The 19,711-nt window shown below is 45.1% G+C and overlaps 1 protein-coding gene across 1 annotated transcript; it reads right to left on the bottom strand.

The window, feature by feature from the left end:
- Nucleotides 1–1,035: 1,035 nt before the first annotated feature.
- On the bottom strand, nucleotides 1,036–19,430 carry Ddx21 (DExD-box helicase 21). Its single transcript, XM_041656041.1, has 15 exons — nucleotides 19,270–19,430; nucleotides 16,528–16,950; nucleotides 15,368–15,443; nucleotides 14,950–15,128; nucleotides 13,754–13,871; nucleotides 12,480–12,665; nucleotides 11,106–11,251; nucleotides 10,272–10,421; nucleotides 9,712–9,873; nucleotides 8,660–8,779; nucleotides 7,670–7,743; nucleotides 5,785–5,944; nucleotides 4,989–5,123; nucleotides 3,860–3,904; nucleotides 1,036–3,420 (listed from the first exon to the last, which is right to left on the bottom strand). Exons 1-15 carry the CDS (start codon nucleotides 19,354–19,356, stop codon nucleotides 3,163–3,165), a joined length of 2,319 nt encoding a protein of 772 aa, XP_041511975.1. The 5' UTR covers nucleotides 19,357–19,430; the 3' UTR covers nucleotides 1,036–3,162.
- Nucleotides 19,431–19,711: the final 281 nt, after the last annotated feature.

Raw genomic sequence — 19,711 nt, 5'->3', positions numbered from 1 at the left:
TTACTCCTCCCACCTATCCTTTAACCAATAAAATGGGCCAAGGCAGTTCCTTTATTAGCCAATGACCTTCCTCCATCAGTACTCCAATAAAACTCTCTTGTTCACCAAGTTGGACTTTGGTGGTGTCTGCACCATGGGTTCCCCAACCTTGCCTCACCAGCTAGTTTAGTCATACAACAGTGGTGCACGAATACATAAAATAATACCTAAAGTGTAAAACTTATGAAACTTCCCAACTTCCATTTCCAATTCTAGCTGGATGTTTATTAAATTGCATAGACTCTGGTTAATTTTGGTGTGTGATGATTTTGTTCGCCAAGCTTTTTTTTTTAAATAAAATTTATTACAGCATTTGAGACGCAAAGGCAGATGAATGTTCATGAGTTCAAGGCCAACCTGGTATACACTTTCCAGGACAGCCAGAGCTACATAGTGAGTCCCTGTCTTGAAAACAAAGTTTATTAAAATAAATGTAATGCTATTTTTCTTAAAGATTAATTTATTAAGTATACAGTATTGTCTCCATGTATGCCTAGAGGCCAGAAGAGGGCGCCAGATCTCATTACAAATGGTTGTGAGCCATCATGTGGTAGTTGGGAATTGACTCAGGATCTCCCCAAGAGCAGCCAGTGCTCTTAACCACGGGAGCCACCTCTACAGTCCGTAAAAGCAAGAGGGCAAAGGCAAATAGGCCATACCGGATTCCTATACACAGAAAGGTAAACAGAATGTGAGGGGAGGAAAGCAATTCACAAACTGAATGTATGGCTTGTTTTGAGAAATGAATTTGTATAAAATTGCCTACTGGAATGCTAATGTAGGGTTGCTTTATTTTTACGAGAATTTAACTAATGCTAACCTAACCTGTGCCTCCTGCTTCTACCTCCTCAATGCAATATGCATGGTAGGTAAGCCTCTACCAACTGAGCTACAACACTAGCCCCAAGTCTTACTAGTTTATACTTAGCAGCCATTGTTATAAAAATGTCAAGCTATTTTCATTTTAGAAAACAAAAGCCACCAAAGCGAACTATAAAGCATTAGTATCTTTATTACGGCATAATGCAGTACTTTATACAGTGAGTCATCTGAAGGTACAAACAGTTTATGTACAATACACAGACAGACTGAACAGAAAAACAGGTATAATTCAAAATCCAGAGTTATCTGAAACTGGAAAATATTTTCTCTGTAGAAAATAGTAAAAATGATAACATTTCCCAATAAAGCCCATTTAAACCAAACAACAGCTAAATTATACATATAAATATTGTTTAGATTCTGGGATGTAGACGAAACCTATCTTCATTTGTTCAGAGACCTATGCTTCACTTACAGTGTGTACTATTTAGCTTTCCCTTCATTGTTTGATTTATGGCAGATCATTTTTCCATAGGCTAAAACCAGGTTTTAGCCTCTTCCCCTGAAAGGCCAGCATGTTCTGCCATCAGCTTGCTACAGCACAAATTCTTATCCTAATAGTGAAAGGTTTCACTAAAGCATGCCCAGTGGTTGGGCAAAACCAAAACTTATATAAGCCACAGTCATCAACAAAGAAAAATTTCCAAAGAATTCCAAGCACAGAGGACAAGAACCATCTGGTCAGAGTGGAAAACTGAAGCTGATGCGGTGATCAGAGCCCTGTGGTGCTAGGCCAGAGGCACCGCTCACACTGACATCAGAGGATGAGCCTGACGATCTTAGCTGATCTAAACAATTGGAGGAAACAAGACAGAGCATGTGATTCTGGTTTTCTTTCTGAGTCTGTCCTACGATTCCCTGTAGAGAATCTCCAGGAAGGTATGAGGACCCACCACTTGGGGTTCTGTGCTAGGTGGGATGGTTCCCAGAGAAAGAACCGCGGAGAACTGGGTCAGTTATTGCTGGGACGGGTGCTGAATTCTTCAGTTCCCGCAAAGCAACAACTTCAATGGTACAGCTTGTTTTGGAATTCTCTAAATGGTGATAACTTTTCAATAGTGAAGCAGCCTAACAGAAACAGATCTTATGCTGTGGCTTAAGATCCAGGCCACTGAGAACACTGTCCCACTCTGCCCACTAGTAGATACAGTTCCTTGAAGAGTCATGACTCAGTGGTCACCATTTAAAGCAAGCTTCCTCCTGCTTCCTCACTTGTGAAGATGAGATTCCTTTATTGTGGCTTTTTGGAAACATTTTTTGTTTTGTTTTGTTTTTGAGACAGGGTTTCTCTTTGTAGCTTTGGGGCTGTCCTGGAACTCACTCTAGACCAGGCTGGCCTTGAACTCAGAGATCTGCCTGCCTCTCTGCCTGACTAGTGCTAGGATTAAAGGCATGTGCTACCACCACCAGACCTGAAAAGTTCTTCAGCAATAACAACTGAGCCCTCTTCCCTTAATTACTTCCTGGCAAATTAATCTTCTAAAGGAAGGGCACACGCACTTAAATACCATGTATCTAGGCTTATTACTGATGAAAAAAACTTCAGACATTTGGAACCTAACTTTAAAGACACTGGCTCCTATAAAAATGTACTTCTATATACACTATGGAGAATTCACCAGAACACCTTCTGCTGAGAAACAAGAGTATGTGGAGACACTATGAAGAGATCTATACTGTCTGTGTTCCACCCTCCACATCCAGAGCTTACCACAAACTGTTCAAATCAGCTAATAAGTCTGATAGGCACTGAAAAGCATTGTTCAGCATCAAACCTGAGCATACACATACAGACACTAGCGACTGTTTGTCAACAGGCCAGGAGGCCAAGTATCACGGGAAAAAAACCCTTGATGTATGGTCCTCCAGAGACCAGAGGCAGCCATTCCTTAGGGAGTAGAGATGGAGTTTAGTTGTAGGGTGTGTGCACACTCGGCACGTGAGGTTCTGAGATCAGACCTCAGTGCACGCACACACACAAAGATGAACCTGCAAAGTCAACACTTAAGGATAGACAGATCCACGGCCGGCTTTACTTTGTAAAATTAGACACTATGTTGGAAAACGATGAACTGGGTTCCTATGAAGACAGCTCATGATGTTAGATCAAACAGTCCAGAGCCCGTCTCTCTACAAGGAATGGGGGCTGAGCAAATGATCAAAAAGGAAGGAAGCACTGGGGCTTTGACAGGGGGAAGGGCAGTGGGGTCCACAGTGTGAACAGTTCCTGCTAGCCTCTACTCACTGACCAAACGCTTTACTAAAACTCCGCTTCTGGCCTTTGTTGCCACCTCCGGGTCGCTGTCCTCTGAAGTTTCTATTTCCTCCTCGCTGCCCCTGCCCCCTGAAGTTCCTGCTTCCACCCCGCTGTCCTCTGAATGCACCGCGGTTGCCATCACGCTGACCCCTGCCACCTCGATATCCATCCACGGGTCCTTCCAGCTCTGGCTGCTCCGTGGCCACACTGAGCTGCCAGCGTCTTGAATCATGCCACTTCTCCTGCAGGTAGAAGGTTTGTTCCATGATTTTATGAAATTTGGTAAAGCCACAAGAAAAACTGTTGCCATGTCTCCAAGGAACAAGTTGTTAAACAGGTGCTTAAAAAGCTGCTTGTGCCAAGTATGAGCCCCCAAAGCTGTGGGAGCAGTGTGGAGTCTGTTGGAGGGGCAGCCCTCACTCTCCACCTGAAATTTCACTACTGCCATGCTGTAGCTCTGTGAGCACACTTGTCACACAGTGCTAGGAAGCACAGCATAGGCAAGTGCTCAGGATAGCGCGGACAGAGCAGTTGGGCAGACCCTGGATCCACCTTCAGGGAGGAGCAAGGCAGGCCAGCAGCAAGGTTACAATAAATCAGTGAGACTGCTCTCTGTGGCCCACATTCACTCGGCTTTCAGAATGATTTGGGTCTACAAACACTAAATATAATAGAAAATACCTGTATTTCTGTGACTGCTTCAGTGCGGACATCAAAACAAACTCCCTAGAAAGCAAAGCAAAGAAAGGAAGAGTTAATCCAAGCAACACACAGATACTGCCAAATACAAAGAAAGCTGTAAAGGAAACAGCAGATACTGATGCTAGATAACCAGAACATGGCTAACATATGCTCCTAAAAAGGAGCAGGAGGTAAAGAAATGCTCCAAATGGGACCAGGACCGCCATGCTAACCCATACTCAAGAGGACACAATGAAAAGCAGAAAATTATATTGCTGATGTCTAGTTTTTCATAATTCAGTTTTCTGTGAGAACATGAGAAAAGGTATATAATTTATATGGTATGATCTTTTTAATAATAAGTACTTTCCTTTTCAGTTGTGGAAGCCACCAACAGCACAGCACCAAACTACTCCTGTATTGGCAATTTGAGCTACACTTCCCACCCCACCCAGAAATTTACCCAGTCACAGCATAGGTGTCAGACAGGTGCTAAAGGACCCTGACATTCGTGGGCTTCTCTATGCATGGCCAACTCCCGGAACAATGGGGCATTCAGATAGGTCACAGGGATTAAGGCCTTCATTGTAAGCAATCAGAGGGAGGGAAAATTCACCAGGGTGAATATTATGCCTAAGAACTCTGCCATACAGGTAAGGATTCCTCTAATGAATTGTATACCGAGCCTGGGAAGCTGCACCGAGAGTCAAAGCTAAGTCTTAAAGAACACTGTGGAGGGGAAGGCACAGTAAGCAACCAAGGTCAGGCCCTAGGGAGAATAAGGCACAGGGTGCTTGGTATCCCCACAGTAAAGAGTAGGAGGAGTGGCAATGTGGAGCTGGTAAGCAGAACAAGTTGACCCCCAGCTTAGGCTCACGGCTTCTCTGATCATGCATTTCCTACCTAACACCGGAGCTCTGGATTTCCATATACATCCATGTGTGTGACCATCAAGGGATCCCTTAGTCAAAACCAGTTCCCCAATACTTATCTGCCCTTTATATTCTCATTTTCCCATAAAGGTACAGTGATAATTACACAACAGTTTGGGTTGGAGACAGCACCACGGGAGAGGGCACATCCTGGTCACAAAGCTAACCACGAAACTAAGCTGTGGCCCCACACTCACCAGTTTTCCTTTGAGGAAGACCATCCCCCTCACTTTGGCATCAATGCCTTCGCCCAGCTGCTCCTTGAGTTCTTTCCAAGCATAGCTAATGTTGGGCATCTCGATCGAGCACTGTAGGATCATGGTGACAAAGCCCTTAGGGAGAGAGAGCATAAAAATTAAGTCTTGAAAAATCAATCAGTGTCATCAACACTTGCTCTGAGGAGGGAAGGCTCTGGGGGAGGCTCTCCTCGACAGTGCACCACCCAGCCACACAGAATGGGCGTGGGTAGACTGATGGGAGAGCAGCAATGTCAGTATCCAGTCATTACTCTTCTCAAGTCTGCACTGGAGGGACTAGTTGAAGCACAGGGAATCTGTGTACATCTTATGCCACATGGGTCTACAATTACTTCATGAAAAACAGGAAACTTCATTGTATCAAAAGAATTCACCATTTCAACACTCAGGACAGTGGGTTTGCACTCGGTTTTAGAACATTTTAATTCGTTTGTTTCCCTGTGAGCTTGCGTGTAGAGGCTAGAGAGCAGGTGCAGAAATGTTCTCTCCTTCCACTATGTGGATCCTGTGGTTGTCAGGCTTGGCAGCAGGCCATTTATGTATTAGCCTTCTCCTCCCAATCCATCCCTGGGAAACATTTATCTGTTTTGCCCTATTAAGTTTGTTTTTAATTAGGAAAATAGCTAAACACAGCCGGTGCCTTCCCACCTCCTAGAGGTTAAGCCAATCAATCAGGAAGTTCAAATGAACTCTTTTAGTCTTGCTTACATCATTTTATAAAGTACCCAAAATTTACCGCTTGTGAGTTGATCAAGGAGCGCTGGTCGACTGATGTGGCCCCTGAAATGTGGGCCAGCGCGGCTGCCAGGGCCTCTACAGCCCCCTTCTCCTCAATCAGCTTTTCAGCTGACTGCTTGAAGTGGCTGATGGCGGTGGGAGGCACAGAATCCAAAAGCCTGTGGTTTGAGAGTGAATTTGTTAGAGAATAATTAATACGTGGCACTACAATAACTGAAAATAAACAAGCTTTCAAATGGACATTGGCACAACTAGGGGTGTGGCTAAACTGGCATGAAGGCAAGTCCTGGGCTTAATCCTAGCACTGCAGAAACTGGAGGTGCTGCCGTGTGCCTTAGGCACTTAGGAGGTGGAGACAAGAGGACAGGAAGTACAGGGTCTTCTACCACACTGCTTCCAGGCTCCCTTGGGACAGAAGACAGTATGGGATGCAATGAGGTTCAAGAGCGCATTTGTTTGCTTTTGTTGTGCTCTCTGGGACAGGGTCTTCAGACATCCGCCTAGAACCAGCTATATACTCTCTCCCTCCTATCAGGAGGGATTCCAGGTGTGCAGCACCATGCCCCGCCCCCATACTGCAACAGTATACAGTGTCGAACATATGTGTTACTTTTAGAACTGGACAGAACTATAGCTGCTTATATTCTGAAATCTCAAACAAATGTTCTATATTGGACTTAAAACAGTTTTTTGAGGTGTTATCTTCTGGAGGATAGCCACTGTCTTGGCAATATCAAAGCAGTGCATCTGTATACTATGCAGAGTGGGCTGGACTGGCAGCCACCACTCTAAAGGACACCTCTTACACACTACTAGAACCTGCCTCTTCTTCGTCACTAAACCTGTACTTCCTGAACTAGTAAGTACTCCACAGTACTCTCAACAGACAATGACAGTCAGCACTTTCACCGCTCATGGGCTCCCTGCCTACTCATTACCCACTCAAACTGCGTGCTTCAGGAGAAACCAACTTCCTAAACTCCCAGGTAAGCTGCAAGGGTGACTGACTACAGCACCACTCCGCCACTGTTCCCTAGGTAACCCTACCAAATATGGCTCAAGGCAGACATCTTCTGCACTCCTGGCCACTGCTCTTCAGGCAAGCTCTGGTCAGGTGAGGCCTCAAGTCGTTACAAAGGTCCTGGGAAGCTGCTTTTAGGCGCCTTCTCCATCTTCACTGTCACTTTACAGCACTCACTTCCTGAGCCCAGAGGCATGATGTGGTACCGTTCTGAGACTGCCAACATCCAGCCCCGGCTTGGGGCTGCAATAGACAACTGTTCACCATCCTGACTTAAGTGCAAATTGCAGACTTCTGGGGCCCTGACCCTTTCTGCCTGTTGTAACACGAGCATGTCACACATCTACAGCGGTAACTGTGCTGCATTCTGAGCTCAGCAGACGCATATGCAGAACAGATTTTGGCTCACACAACTTTTACCCTACTTACTCCAGACTATGATGCACAGGGACCACAGCAAGAAATCCTAATCTGCTGAAAATCTTTCAGCCTACAGGATGATCCTACACCGTGAGGTCACTACCACTACAACCTTCCTGAGAAACAGCTGAGCAACCCCTGCCCTCACCAGCTTTCACTCTACCACGGGGGAATACAGAATGAAGATCTGGAATGTTGCCTATAATCCCAACCAGTCACAAAGTGGGAAACATCCTTAAAATGTCCAACACAAACCCAATTACAGATAGTGGCTCCCCTGAGAAACAGGCAGGGATGACAAGAAACATGGATGTTTATTCTATCAAGTTGGCTGTTTTGTATAAAGCAACTGGTTATATTAAGGCTTTGGAAGGAATACAGAACCTTTTAAAGGTCCAAGAAGCAGCACTGAAACAGACTGTGGTGACGGTAGAGAACGCACCTGATGGCATCTTTGCTGGAGGCCTTTATTATTTCTGTTGCAGAAGGAACACCTACCCGCTTAAATTTAATTCCCTACAAGAAAACAAACCACAACTTCATGAATAAGGGTTACTGCTTCTACTGAGATTAAGTAAGTTATTTCTTTGGTGTTTTATTTATTGTGTAATACAGTGTTCTGCTTGCATACCAGAAAAGGGCACCAGATCTTATTATAGATGGTTACAAGCCACCACATGATTGCTGGGATTCGAACTCCAGATCTATGGAAGAGCAGCAGTGCTCTTACCCGCTGAGCCATCTCTCCAGCCCAAGTAACTTATTTCTTAGGTCTACCAAATAATCCACTTTATTCTGTGCCTATCTATCTCTGGTTTCCAGGGCTTTTAAAGTTCTGAGGAGGTATGTTATAGGCTGACCTTTAATGCGAGACTGTCTGATGCCTTTTCTCTCGTCCGTAGACTGAGCCTATGGGTTTGGGGACAGAATGCATCCCACAGGTGAACGTCCATCTCACCACCTCTCATCAGGGACACCACTTCACCACTGAAGGCAATGGACTCCCGTTCATATCAGACACACCACTCTCTATTCTGTGTGGCAGGCACTAACTGAAGCCCACCCAATGTAAGGGGAGAGCAGCTAAGGTCTTCCTAGAGGAGGAATCATCCATAAATATTATCAATTCTGTAAGAATATTTAGCCTCAAACTCATGGTGATCCTCCTGCCTCAGTGTTGTAGGTCCATGTACCATACTCCAGCTCCCTCCATCCTTCTAATGCTCTTCCCCACTATCCCTTCTCCACACTCTAACCTCAAGTATTTCTGGTCATGTTCATACTATTGTCCAAGAATTACCTTTCAAATATAAGTTATTAGCCTTCTACCGTGGGAAACCCGTATCTAAGACACTTTCAGCCATGGTCCTAAAGACTGATCTTGCCTTCAGAACTTAGCATGCGTCGAATTCAAGTTAAAAAATCACTTTACCGCTTTCTGCTCCACTTGCACTAACTGGTACTCTTCCTTGTGCTGATAAAAGCAGATGCAAACCCCTGTCCTTCCAGCTCTGCCTGTCCGCCCTGAACGGTGAATGTAGGACTCCACATCCTATGGAAACCAAGCACATGAGTGATAAAAATAAGATAAAGCAGCATGCACAGGTCAGTGAATGAAACTGAGTCTCAAAACCTCCCCAACAGTGCTTCCTATCCTGTGTGCAAACATTCTAAGGGTATGTGTATTGCCAAGCCTCAAGTGGCTGCAGTAAAAGTATTAAAATATATTTTAACAATACATCAAGTCTTTTAAAAAACTTGCTAGTAAGTTAGACTATATCTATACACAACAAAGACATGGGACCCGGCCTAGATGTCCAACAAAGAATGGATAAGGAAAATGTCTACAGGCACAATGAATTTACCTATATTACAAAATATACAATGATGAAATTTGCAGGAAAATGGAAAGAACCAACTTGGAAGACAAACACTGACTGTTCTTTCTCACATGCAGAGACTAACTTTCTATCTATCTACCTACCTACCCACCCACAAACCCACCGAAACTGACTGTATAGACTTCAGAAAAGGAAAGACCCTATGAGAAAAGGTTTTACCTGAGGAGTGGGGAGACTGCTGGAAGACACTAATATGAAGGGGGCAGGTTGAGGGTGAAAGGTGGAAATCAGAAACGGGGGCAGACATCTAAAGACATATGCCTAAGTCCTATCACTGCAAGACACTACATAAAAACAAGTTATCAACAGGTTATATTCTCTTCTGCAAGCGTTCAAGATTTAAAGTACATGATATAAAACTACAAAAGTAAATAAACAGCCGGGCAAGGTAGCAAATGGTTGGCCCGAAACTCTCAAACCATCAAACACAGAATACTGGAACGAAAGGTGTATGTTACCATGACCGACAGCCAATTTAAGGAAAACCACATAAAAGTCAAGGAAGTAACTTTTAGTACCCCAAAACCCAAAGCAAAGTTTTATTCTTGTTTAGGAAAAGAACAAAAACAAACAAAAGCCTCACCTTCGGCGGGCAGCTTTGGACAACCAGGTCAACCTCAGGGATGTCTAAGCCACGTGCAGCTACATTGGTCGCCACCAAAACGCCAAAACTGCCATTTCGGAAACCTTTCAGGGTGATTTCCCTTTGCTTCTGTGGAATGTCGCCGTGCAACGACTGGGCATCCTGGTAAAGACATAAACTAACCTAAGAATACAAACCCACCACACCACCCTCCACGAGGTCCAAGGGATCAATCTGGAGATACTCCTTCCAGAAACATTAGAGTGAAAAACAGATGCCTTCTTACATCTGCGTCTTACATGGAAAAACCTTCAATTGCCTACAACCCTCAGCCCAACATCACTCTCCGAGGCTGAGAAACCATCAAGACAGACTATGAGTGTAGATCTCATGAGAACCAGCACCTGCACGGCAGGACTAATCGATGACATAAACCCCAACCATCAGAGCAGCTTCCCCTAATCTAACACAACCTGCAAGTCACTGGGTGACGCAAACATGTCCAAGATGAAGAGTGTCTGGTGCCCCAGTCTTTTCCGGCATGATAAGGAAGGACCGACCTGCTTTATGCACGAATTCTGTGACAGTTCCTGGGCTTCTCTCTTGGTTTCACAGAAGATGATAGTGCGTCCCTGATGACCACTGTACACTCGGATCACATCCCCAATGACCGCTGCCCTCTCACTCCAGTGGCACTTAATCGCCAGGTGCTTTGAAGAGAAGAAACGGCACTTAATAAAGCCTTGCTGGGACCTCACGTCTCCCTTCTCAACTCTTAAATCTAATGTCGTGGTACAGGAAGTAAATGCAGGCCTTACAGGGCTGTCTGCTGCCACCACTGCTTAGAAGAAAGAAGGAAGCTAAATAAAGAAAAGAGCAACATGGTCTGTCCCCAGGCCTCTTGACTCTTTCCAAAAAGCATCTGGCTTCTTTACATTTTAATGTAATCAGGAAACGCTATCTCCCAGGCTCCTGCAGAAAACCAAGTAACTGACAAGAAAGGATTGCGTGTGCTATGCCCCTTCATCCACTTAAATACAATCTGTACAGGCCTCTCCTTGGGTGAAATGAATTCATCTAGGTACCGGAGCCTAAGATGGAACAGATTCAAGATGTGTCAGATTGCCCTGCTCCTAGTGGCTAAATTCTAAAAGTTATTACTTTATCTAATTCAAACACAGGGTTTCAAGTGACTCTGAAATCAGGCTACTAGATGGTGAAATCCAGAAAGCACAGACACCATACATAAGAAAGATGCACTTTACTTGGCTCTTCATACGGACTAAGTATTTATCTGGAAAAAGAGCTTGTATTGTGAATCTTAGAACTAGCAGACAGGAAACAAAATGACTGACAATTTAATACTAATTCCGGCAACTAAATGAATCATTTACCTCCACAGTTATGGCTGCTTTCTGAGTCTTTTTACCAATCAGGTCCACCTGTTCGTATGTAGATTTCATGTATTTCTTAGCAACATTAAATACCCAATGAGGGCAAGTTGCAGAGAAAAGCAATGTTTGGGGGTTGTCTTCAGAATCTTTGGGGAAAAAGAAGTCAGTGTGAATAATCCAAACAAGGCTGCACACACAGTACTTCACCTCACCTGGCACCTCCAGGGTGCGTCACCATTAAGAACAGCCACCGGTGGCCAGTCACACATCAAAGACACAAAAATAAAAATACTGAAAACTCCCAATACACAAAAACTGAAATAACTTGTCATCAGAAAGGATGCTCAAAGCATTCTGAAACCTATTTTACTTTCTAGCCTTTGTCTTTTCTCTCACTCACACAGGAAATCTGTCCCATGAAGGAGGTCCACAAACTGGACAAGCAATTCTGCAAGTCCAGGTACCAAACAGCATGGATCCATAATTAAACAGCCTGTAACAAAACTCATAGTAGCTTTGCATTTTATGAATCCAGAATCTGAGGTGAGATGGCTCAGAGGTTAAGAGTTCAGTTCCCAGCAACCACATGGTGGCTCACAACCATCTGTAATGAAATCTGGTGCCCTCTTCTAGTGTATAGGCATACATGATGCAGAACACTATATATATAATATGTAAGTCTAAAAGAATATAGACTCCAGTGACAAGGCCTTCAGCCAATCCTCAGCATCCCCAATGACAAAGCCGTCTGGACTTAGGAGCACTATGGTGTTTAGATTCTTCAAAGGGAACAGCTGGTGGAAGCTTTCAGTGCACTTCACAACTACACCAGCAGCTCTACTTAAGGAGACCCGTGTTATACAACCAGTTCCCAGTCATGCAGAACCACAGCTGCTTAGAGCCACTGTAAATAGAATCTTCTATATGAATAAAGGCAGAAAGTGGTAGATGGAAGAATAAATCATGCCCAATCCCTTGACAGGGTTTGAATAGTAAACACTGATTTATAATTAGTTGTTAGAACTAATTATAAATAGGAAATTTTTCTTTTACTCCACCAAGCTTTTACCAATTGTAGAATGCTGGCTTTAAAAATTCCAAATCTTAGTCACAAGATGGTGCACACCTTTAATGCCAGCACTCGTGAGGTAGAGGCAGGTGGATCTCAGTGAGTTCAAGGGCAGCCTGGTCTACAAGAGCTAGTACCAGGACATTAAGGGCTACAGAGAAACCCTGTCTCAAAAAAAAAACAAAATTAAATAAAAAAAAAATACATATTATAAGTTTCCTTGAGTAAGTATCCTTACTTATCTCCTGGAAGGCAATTTTACCATGACCCCACCCTTCCATCAATCCCTTAAATTTGGGGCTTACCTTTCTTGTATGCCACACATAAAATTTCTTCTACTTGATCAGCAAAACCCATGTCCAACATCTGGTCAACTTCATCCAGGACAACATGTTTAAGTTTGGTGAGATCCAGCTTTCCATTCTGCAGGTGGTCTTTAATACGACCTGGGGTCCCAACCAGGATATCAATCCCACTCCGCATTCGCTCGACTATAAAAGATTCCAGCAAAAAGAGTTGCTTTGACTTAAAATTCCTTTTACCAGCATGGCGTATCCATTTACACACATTTTCATTCTCAACTCTTTTTTTTAAAATTTATTTATTTATTATGTATACAATGGTCTGCCTGTATGTGTCCCTGCAGACAGAAGTTGGCACCAGATCTTATTACCGGTGGTTGTGAGCCACCATATGGTTGCCGGGAATTGAACTCAGGACCTTTGGAAGAGCAGACAATGCTCTTAACTGCTGAGCCATCTCTCCAGCCCCCTCATTCTCAACTCTTACTAGACAGCTATAAAGTAACATGCTACAAGTAAAAGAAGTTTTTTTTGGGGGGGGGGGCGGGGTTTGAAACAGCATTAATATGTAGTTCTAAACACTCTTGAGCCCAGCCCTCTTTCCTACCTCAACCTCCCCAAGTGTGTCACTTACTACGTGTAGCTAAGAAATAGGAACATTCTGTAGGGTAACTGGGTGTAGGAGTGTAAGACAGCACAGAAGGGCAAACCCTCCAATGAGGCATAGAAACACTGGGAACGTGTGGAAGGAGGCCCAGGGATTACACTGGGCACCTTACATTATCTAATACAACCTTCAAAAATAGAAAAGTTAAGCAACTTGGACACCTTAATTACTATGTGATCAGTCAAAATTCAATTAAACCCAGGCCTTCCAAGGTCACTGAGGTCACTGAGGATGGAAACCATACTCATCTGTGCCAATGCCTCATCCTCCTTTCAGAGAGAAGAGAGCGAGCGAGAGAGAGGATCAGACCAGAATGCAATAGGTAGGAAGAAGGAATTGCAACCTTAGCTGATGCCTGTGAAAAAGTCTGCTTGCAGCAAGAAACACGCATGTAAAAGAGGCAAACCCGGCACACCGAGTTTGATATGCTGCAGTCTTTAGGCAAATAAACACCCTAAGATTTACCTTGAATCACCCAGAACCCTGCTCTTGGCCCTTTAAACAGCCCAGAGAACCCCGAAATGAGATAAAGACAGAATTCAAGTGGAGAAGGCATCCAGAACAATGGCTGGCACACTTCCCTCCCTGGCTTTTGAACTGACTTACTTACTTTGACCACCATAGGGAGTTCCACCATAAAAGCAAGCCACCGATAACTTTTTTGTGATGTCACTGAAGTCTTTGCTCACTTGATTTGCTAATTCTCTTGTAGGTGCAAGAACTAGTACCTGAACGAGAAAAGACGGAACTTCAAAGTGCTGCACAGTATGTTTCTCAACCACTCCAGAATTCACGATTAACTCATCCTACTCATCTACCTTTTAAAAAGGTTTATTTATTTCTATTTTTGTGTACCAGGTGCATTCAGTGTCCGAGGGGGCTAGAAGAGAGTGCTTGTTCCTCTGTAATCTGAGGTAAGCCACTAAGTGGGAGCTGGGAACTGAACCTGGGTCCTCTGGAGGAGCAGCCAGCCAGTGCTTTTAACTCTTGAGCCACCTCTCCAGCCTCGTCATCCTTCTCATCGTGACATATACCCTAAACATTTATCATGTTTCGCAATAGATATCACATGCTACATAAACAAAACCACTAAGACAGTCCCCAGGCAATATTCTAAGACTCCGTGATCAAGCTAATTAGAAGAACGTGTTCAAATGTTTGCTGCTCTGGAGAAGAACTAGAGTTGGGGAAAACAACCTGGAGGGGCTTCACCAACATTAGCTGGAACAGTTTTCCCAGGTGCCTCATGCACTATTAAAAGTACTTTCTACGCATTAGTCTGATTTAGTTCTCAACAACCTTCAAGAGATATTGAAGAGTAAACCAAAAGTCCAGGGGCCGGATGGAGGCCAAGCCTAGACTTAAACTACAACTGGCAGGGCCCACTCACTCAGTTCATTCCAGATTAACAGCAAAAACTATACCCAGAAGCCATGGTACTACCTGACTTTACAACCCCAGCAACCAAGAGGCAGGTAGATCGCCATGAGCTAGAGGCCAGCCAAGTCTATATACAGACCGTGTCTCAAGTAACTAAACACTCAGGATCAAGTCTGTGAGTCCCAGGCACATCCAGCATTTTAACGCGGATAAGAACATTAGAGTGAGCATGGGCAATCACAACCAGGACAGATCACAGTACTAGACATATAGAGCTGGTAGCCAACAATTCAAAGAATCACCCCAGCCTATGGCCAGAGAGCACAAGGACCTTGGAGGAACCCAATACTAATTAGCATATACAAACTGGGCTCATGGGTTTTCTGGGAGCTGACCTGAGGCCTAGGATGAGCTTAAGATAGTTACCTGAGGAGCACGGCCTCTCTTCCTCTCTTGTAGCCCACTCTGAAGCTTCTCAATCAAAGGGATGGCAAAGGAGAATGTCTTCCCGGTTCCTGTCCGTGCCTGGGCAATTAAGTCTTTCCCACTGTACACATGGTGGAATGTCTTGGCTTGTACAGGAAACAGGTAATTCACCCCACGAGCTGTGAACAAATCAACCATGTGACTTGGCATTATTGTGTTTTATTTTCGGTGTTGGGGACCTTAGAAGAGGACAGAGATCACAGAAAGCAAGCCAGGCTCACATTTCTAGATACTGACTTAATAACTGAATCAAGACACCAGCCTACTCCACCATGGCAGAGATGCCTACCGGAAGAATTGGTCCCCATTCACCACAACGAAGAGAGTGAATTCAAATTCTGACACCAGGCAATCTTACCTTTGAGAAGCTTGATAGTCTCTTCAGATATGGGGAAATTAGAGAAAGCGCCTTCTTTCTGTTCCACAGGTATTTCCTATCAAAGAACAAGACCACAAAAATCAGTAACTCACAAGCAAGTGAACAAGGAAGCCTCTGAAGAGTCTATTCTCACACAGACTGGGGCAGAGGCTGCCAAAGCCTGACAGTTTGATCAGCAGAACCCACTGGGCAGACAGAAAACTGACTCCACAAGTTATCCAAATGCCATGGTACTTGCTCCAGCCCTCCACAAAAACTGAATGTCCTTAAAAACACAAAAAAAGCACTCCTAAATACATCAGTTTAAAAACCAATCAAGGAGGGGCTGGTGAGATCACTCAGTTGGGAAAAGGCCTTGCTGCCTAAGCCTGACACGTCAGCCAGTTCAATCTCAGGCCCTGAAGAGGAGAAAGAACCAATCCTTGCAAGCTTCCCCTCATCTCAACACACCCTCTCGGCTGTGTGCTGCACAGCAAGTTCAAGGCCAGGCTGGGAACATTACAAGACCGTCTCAACCTGCCTTAATGCCTAATAAGTATAAAGAGGACTGGTGCATGACTTTATTCCTAGCATTTGAGAGGCACAAGGAGGCAGAATACACAGTAAGACCTCATCACTTAATGTGGTGCACACCTTTAATCCCAGCACTCAGGAGGCAGAGGCAGGAGGATTGGCGCCAGCTTGGTCTTCAGAGTGAGCTCTAGGACAGCCAGGGCTACAGAGAAACCTTGTGTTGAAGGAGGGTGAAATCAACTCTCTGATGCAAAGTGCTCTCCCAGAGCTTGTTATGCACCCCAATGAGGTGCTGACATATCAAATTTCCTATTAAAATAACATGTATGCTTAAGGCCTTGGGTTCAACATCCACTACCCAAACAATTTTAAAATGTTACAATTACATGTAGCAATTATCTATTCCCTGAAGCAACGGAACAGTCTACCTTCTCTACAGCAGTCCACCCTACTCTACTCTGCCAGCTGGTGAGAGAGCAGCGGGCAAGGTGCTCAAACCAAGCCTGCCAAGTTCAGTCCCCAGGACCCACATGGTGGAGGGAACGAATGAGCTCCTGCAAGTGTTGTCCGCACGCACACAACCAAACACACGCAATAAGAACCGATGAAAGGGAAGCCAGCCTCACCTTCTCTGTCTCACTGCTGTCTTCGCCAGTAGCGTCACTCGACTCCGCATGAGAGAATCCGTTCTTCAGGTTGGGGCTTTTCTCTCCAATGTCTCCATTTGCTTCCTTCCCTTTCTTCATCTTCTTGGGCTTAGGAACATCTGCGTCTTCCTCTGAAGGTTCCTCAGCTTTTATTTCTTTGGTTTTGGCAGAGGCCGACTTCTTGTCAAGGGGCTCCTTTTTCTTCTTGGAGGTCTTGCTTTTAGAAGCAGTGTCGTCCTGAGGTGCTTCCTCTTGCTTTTTGGTCTTCTTGGGCTTAGGGGGATCCACATCATCTTCTGCAGGCCCTTTCTTTTTAACTGATTTGGCTTTGGAGGAAACAGCTTCTTCCATTCTGTCTGTTGCTTCTTCGGTCTTGGATTTTGTCTTTTCTTTTTTAGTTTTCTAGAAATTAATAAAGACAGCATAGCACTGAACAAACCCACTATACTTGTGTAAAATCCACCAATTTTGGATTATTTCAGGGTTACTTATAGTTATGAAGAACACAGCTTTAGGCATTTCAACACTGTATAAGTTAAAAAAAAAATCTGCCCTGAAATCATACATACAGGTAGAATGGGGATGGAGAAGAATATTTAGGAATGTATGTGTATGTGTGTGCACATGTAAACAATTCAAAAGGAGACCAGGAATTTCAAAGCGAGCAAGGTGAGGGTTACATGGAGGAGAAAGAAGGGGAAATCACGCAATTATATAATTTTTAGAGACGGGATCGCATAGAACTAGCTGTCCTGGAACTCATTCTGTAGAGCAGGCTGGCCTTGAATTTACAGAGATCTGCCTGTCTCTGCTTCCCAAATGCTAGATTTAAAGGCGCGCACCACTACACCTCGCTTAATGTAATTCTATTATAATTTCAAAAGGTTTAAGAAAATTAGTTAAGAAAAAACCCCACAGTATCTGTTTTAACTCCATTTCTTAGCACAATGGAGATATGTATATATAACCGTCATGGGGGCCTAAAGGAGCTCCCCCCAGTACCTCTTCAGTTCACACTGGCCAATCATACAAAACTGAATTTTCCCGGAGATTCTAAGGGACCCCTAAGGCTCTAAGCTACACCCTACAAAAAGGGCCCAAGAGCTGGAGAAACGGTTCAGGGGGCAAAATGCTTACAGTTCAAGTACGAGAACTTGAACCGGAAACTCTAGCACTCTTGTAAAAAGATGGGTGTAGGGGCACGCGCCTGTCACCCCAGTGGTGGGGCTGGAGCCAGGAGCCTAGGTTAACCAGAGGTGTCCAGACTCAGAGAGAAACTTGGGATGTGTTAGAAGACACCCCACCCACACAGGGTTGACCTCTAGCTTCCACACACGCAGGAGCAGGCATGCCCATCCACACGGGCACACACAGGAACGGTGACCCAGCACGATTCAAAGTGACTATAAGAGAAACTGTTATGCCCTCAGACAGGTGCTCTCAAAAGTGGGTTTCTTTTCCCTATATGGCAAAAACACTCATGAAATTTATACTTCAACGGACGAAATGAATTTACATAATGACACTATATGAAGAGACTACTAATAAAATCCAATCTATCATTCTCATACTTAAAACAAACATAGACTTTATTTAAATGGACATGTATTGAAAACTTGTACCAATTAGGAGTCGAGAAGCGTGGAACTAAACTGAAGTGCGCTAAATTCCACCCCCGCCCCCGGCCTGCCCTCTACTCGCAAATCGCCGGCCACGCCAGTGATTCTCAAATTTCCTAATGCCGCAACCCTTTAGTACACAGTTCCTCATGTTGTGGTGACCTCGCCAACAAAAATGATTTTCATCGCTACTTCATTACTGTGATTTTGCTACTGCAGTGAATCGGACAGCAAATTATCTGATACGCGGGGTATCTGATACTGTGGAGTCACGACCCACATGTTGAGAACCGCTGGGGCCGCGCTAAGGTTCAGTGGTACATCACCTGCCAACATGTGACCGGCCCAAGGTTTGCTACCCGATAACCACAAAAATCATCTTAAAAATAATGGATTATAGATAATCTCCCCGCCCCTTCAACACGTGCTACCATATGTGAAAATTAGTCAGAGGTAGAGTTTGGAACCTAAGCGAGGAGGCAGGTCCCTCCCTCCTGACTACGGCACGCCACGGCAGAACACGCGGATGCAAACCCGGAACGCTTTGATCCATGCGGTTTCCACCTTATCCAAATCCATTTCTGTTTCTTTAAAAGGCTCCTACCTAAAAACCTCCGCAGGGCAGCAAAAACGTCAACTAAGTCGCGCAACACAAGAGTTCTATCTAGGACAACTTCCGTTCCCTTCTACGGCTCTACTTTGATCGTCAGAGACTGTCATGTTAAATCTCATCCCAGGAAGAAGAGCGAAGGCGATTTAACCATGCTCACACAGATCCCCTCACTTAGCCCGACTCCAGTTCCACGCAGATCTAAACGACAAATACTAGAAAGACCTGCATCACCTCGTTTTCTGAGGTTGTTTTTTTTTTTAAAGGGGGATCCGTGTGCGTGTGTCACTGCAGATACCGCCCATGTGCCCCAGTTTCAGGCCTGGCTGACTGCGACTCCAGTCCTCACTGTGACGCGAACAGCAAACCCCTTCCGCGCTCTCTCAAGCCTGGCCCGTAACGCGTGGCCGGGGACGCGCCAGCCGGCTGAGCGCTGCCGGGGGCCACGCGCTCCCTGCCGGGCCCGGCTCTGCCCGGCACCCCAAGCCTCACCTTGTCGCTTGACTTCGGCAGCTTCTCCATGCTCTCCTCGGCCGCGTCTGATCCCAACCTGGACTCGCTGCGGAGTTTTCCCGGCATTATTCAGCACGAGCAGCTCAGGCCTACCGGCTTCCTGCACCGCGTGCAAAGGAGAGAGAGAACGCACACCGCCTCTCAGCTCGCCCTAGCGCGTCACTTCCGGACCGGGGCGCATCCGGCGGAAGCAGCGGACACCCGAAAGCTTGGGTTCGCATGGCCGTGGAAGGGATCGGTGGGTGCTACGTGGAGGCTCTCTTGGTATTCTCGTTTAACTAGAGCTGGATTCCCACCAGCCCTGTGAGATAAATACGTCTAGCCAGCTAGAACTGGGTGACGACCTTGAGCCTAAGCCTGCTGCCTCCGTTAACAAGTCTGGGTTTACCGGCAGTCTTGCGATGTGTATCCTGAATCCTGT

Source organism: Microtus oregoni, unplaced genomic scaffold (genome assembly GCF_018167655.1).
Source record: "Microtus oregoni isolate MIOR12 unplaced genomic scaffold, Mior012 000007F_ref0000211, whole genome shotgun sequence".
Lineage (NCBI taxonomy): Eukaryota > Metazoa > Chordata > Mammalia > Rodentia > Cricetidae > Microtus > Microtus oregoni.
Note: the sequence above shows the minus strand (reverse complement) of the source record. Positions and strands in the feature narration are given on the sequence as shown.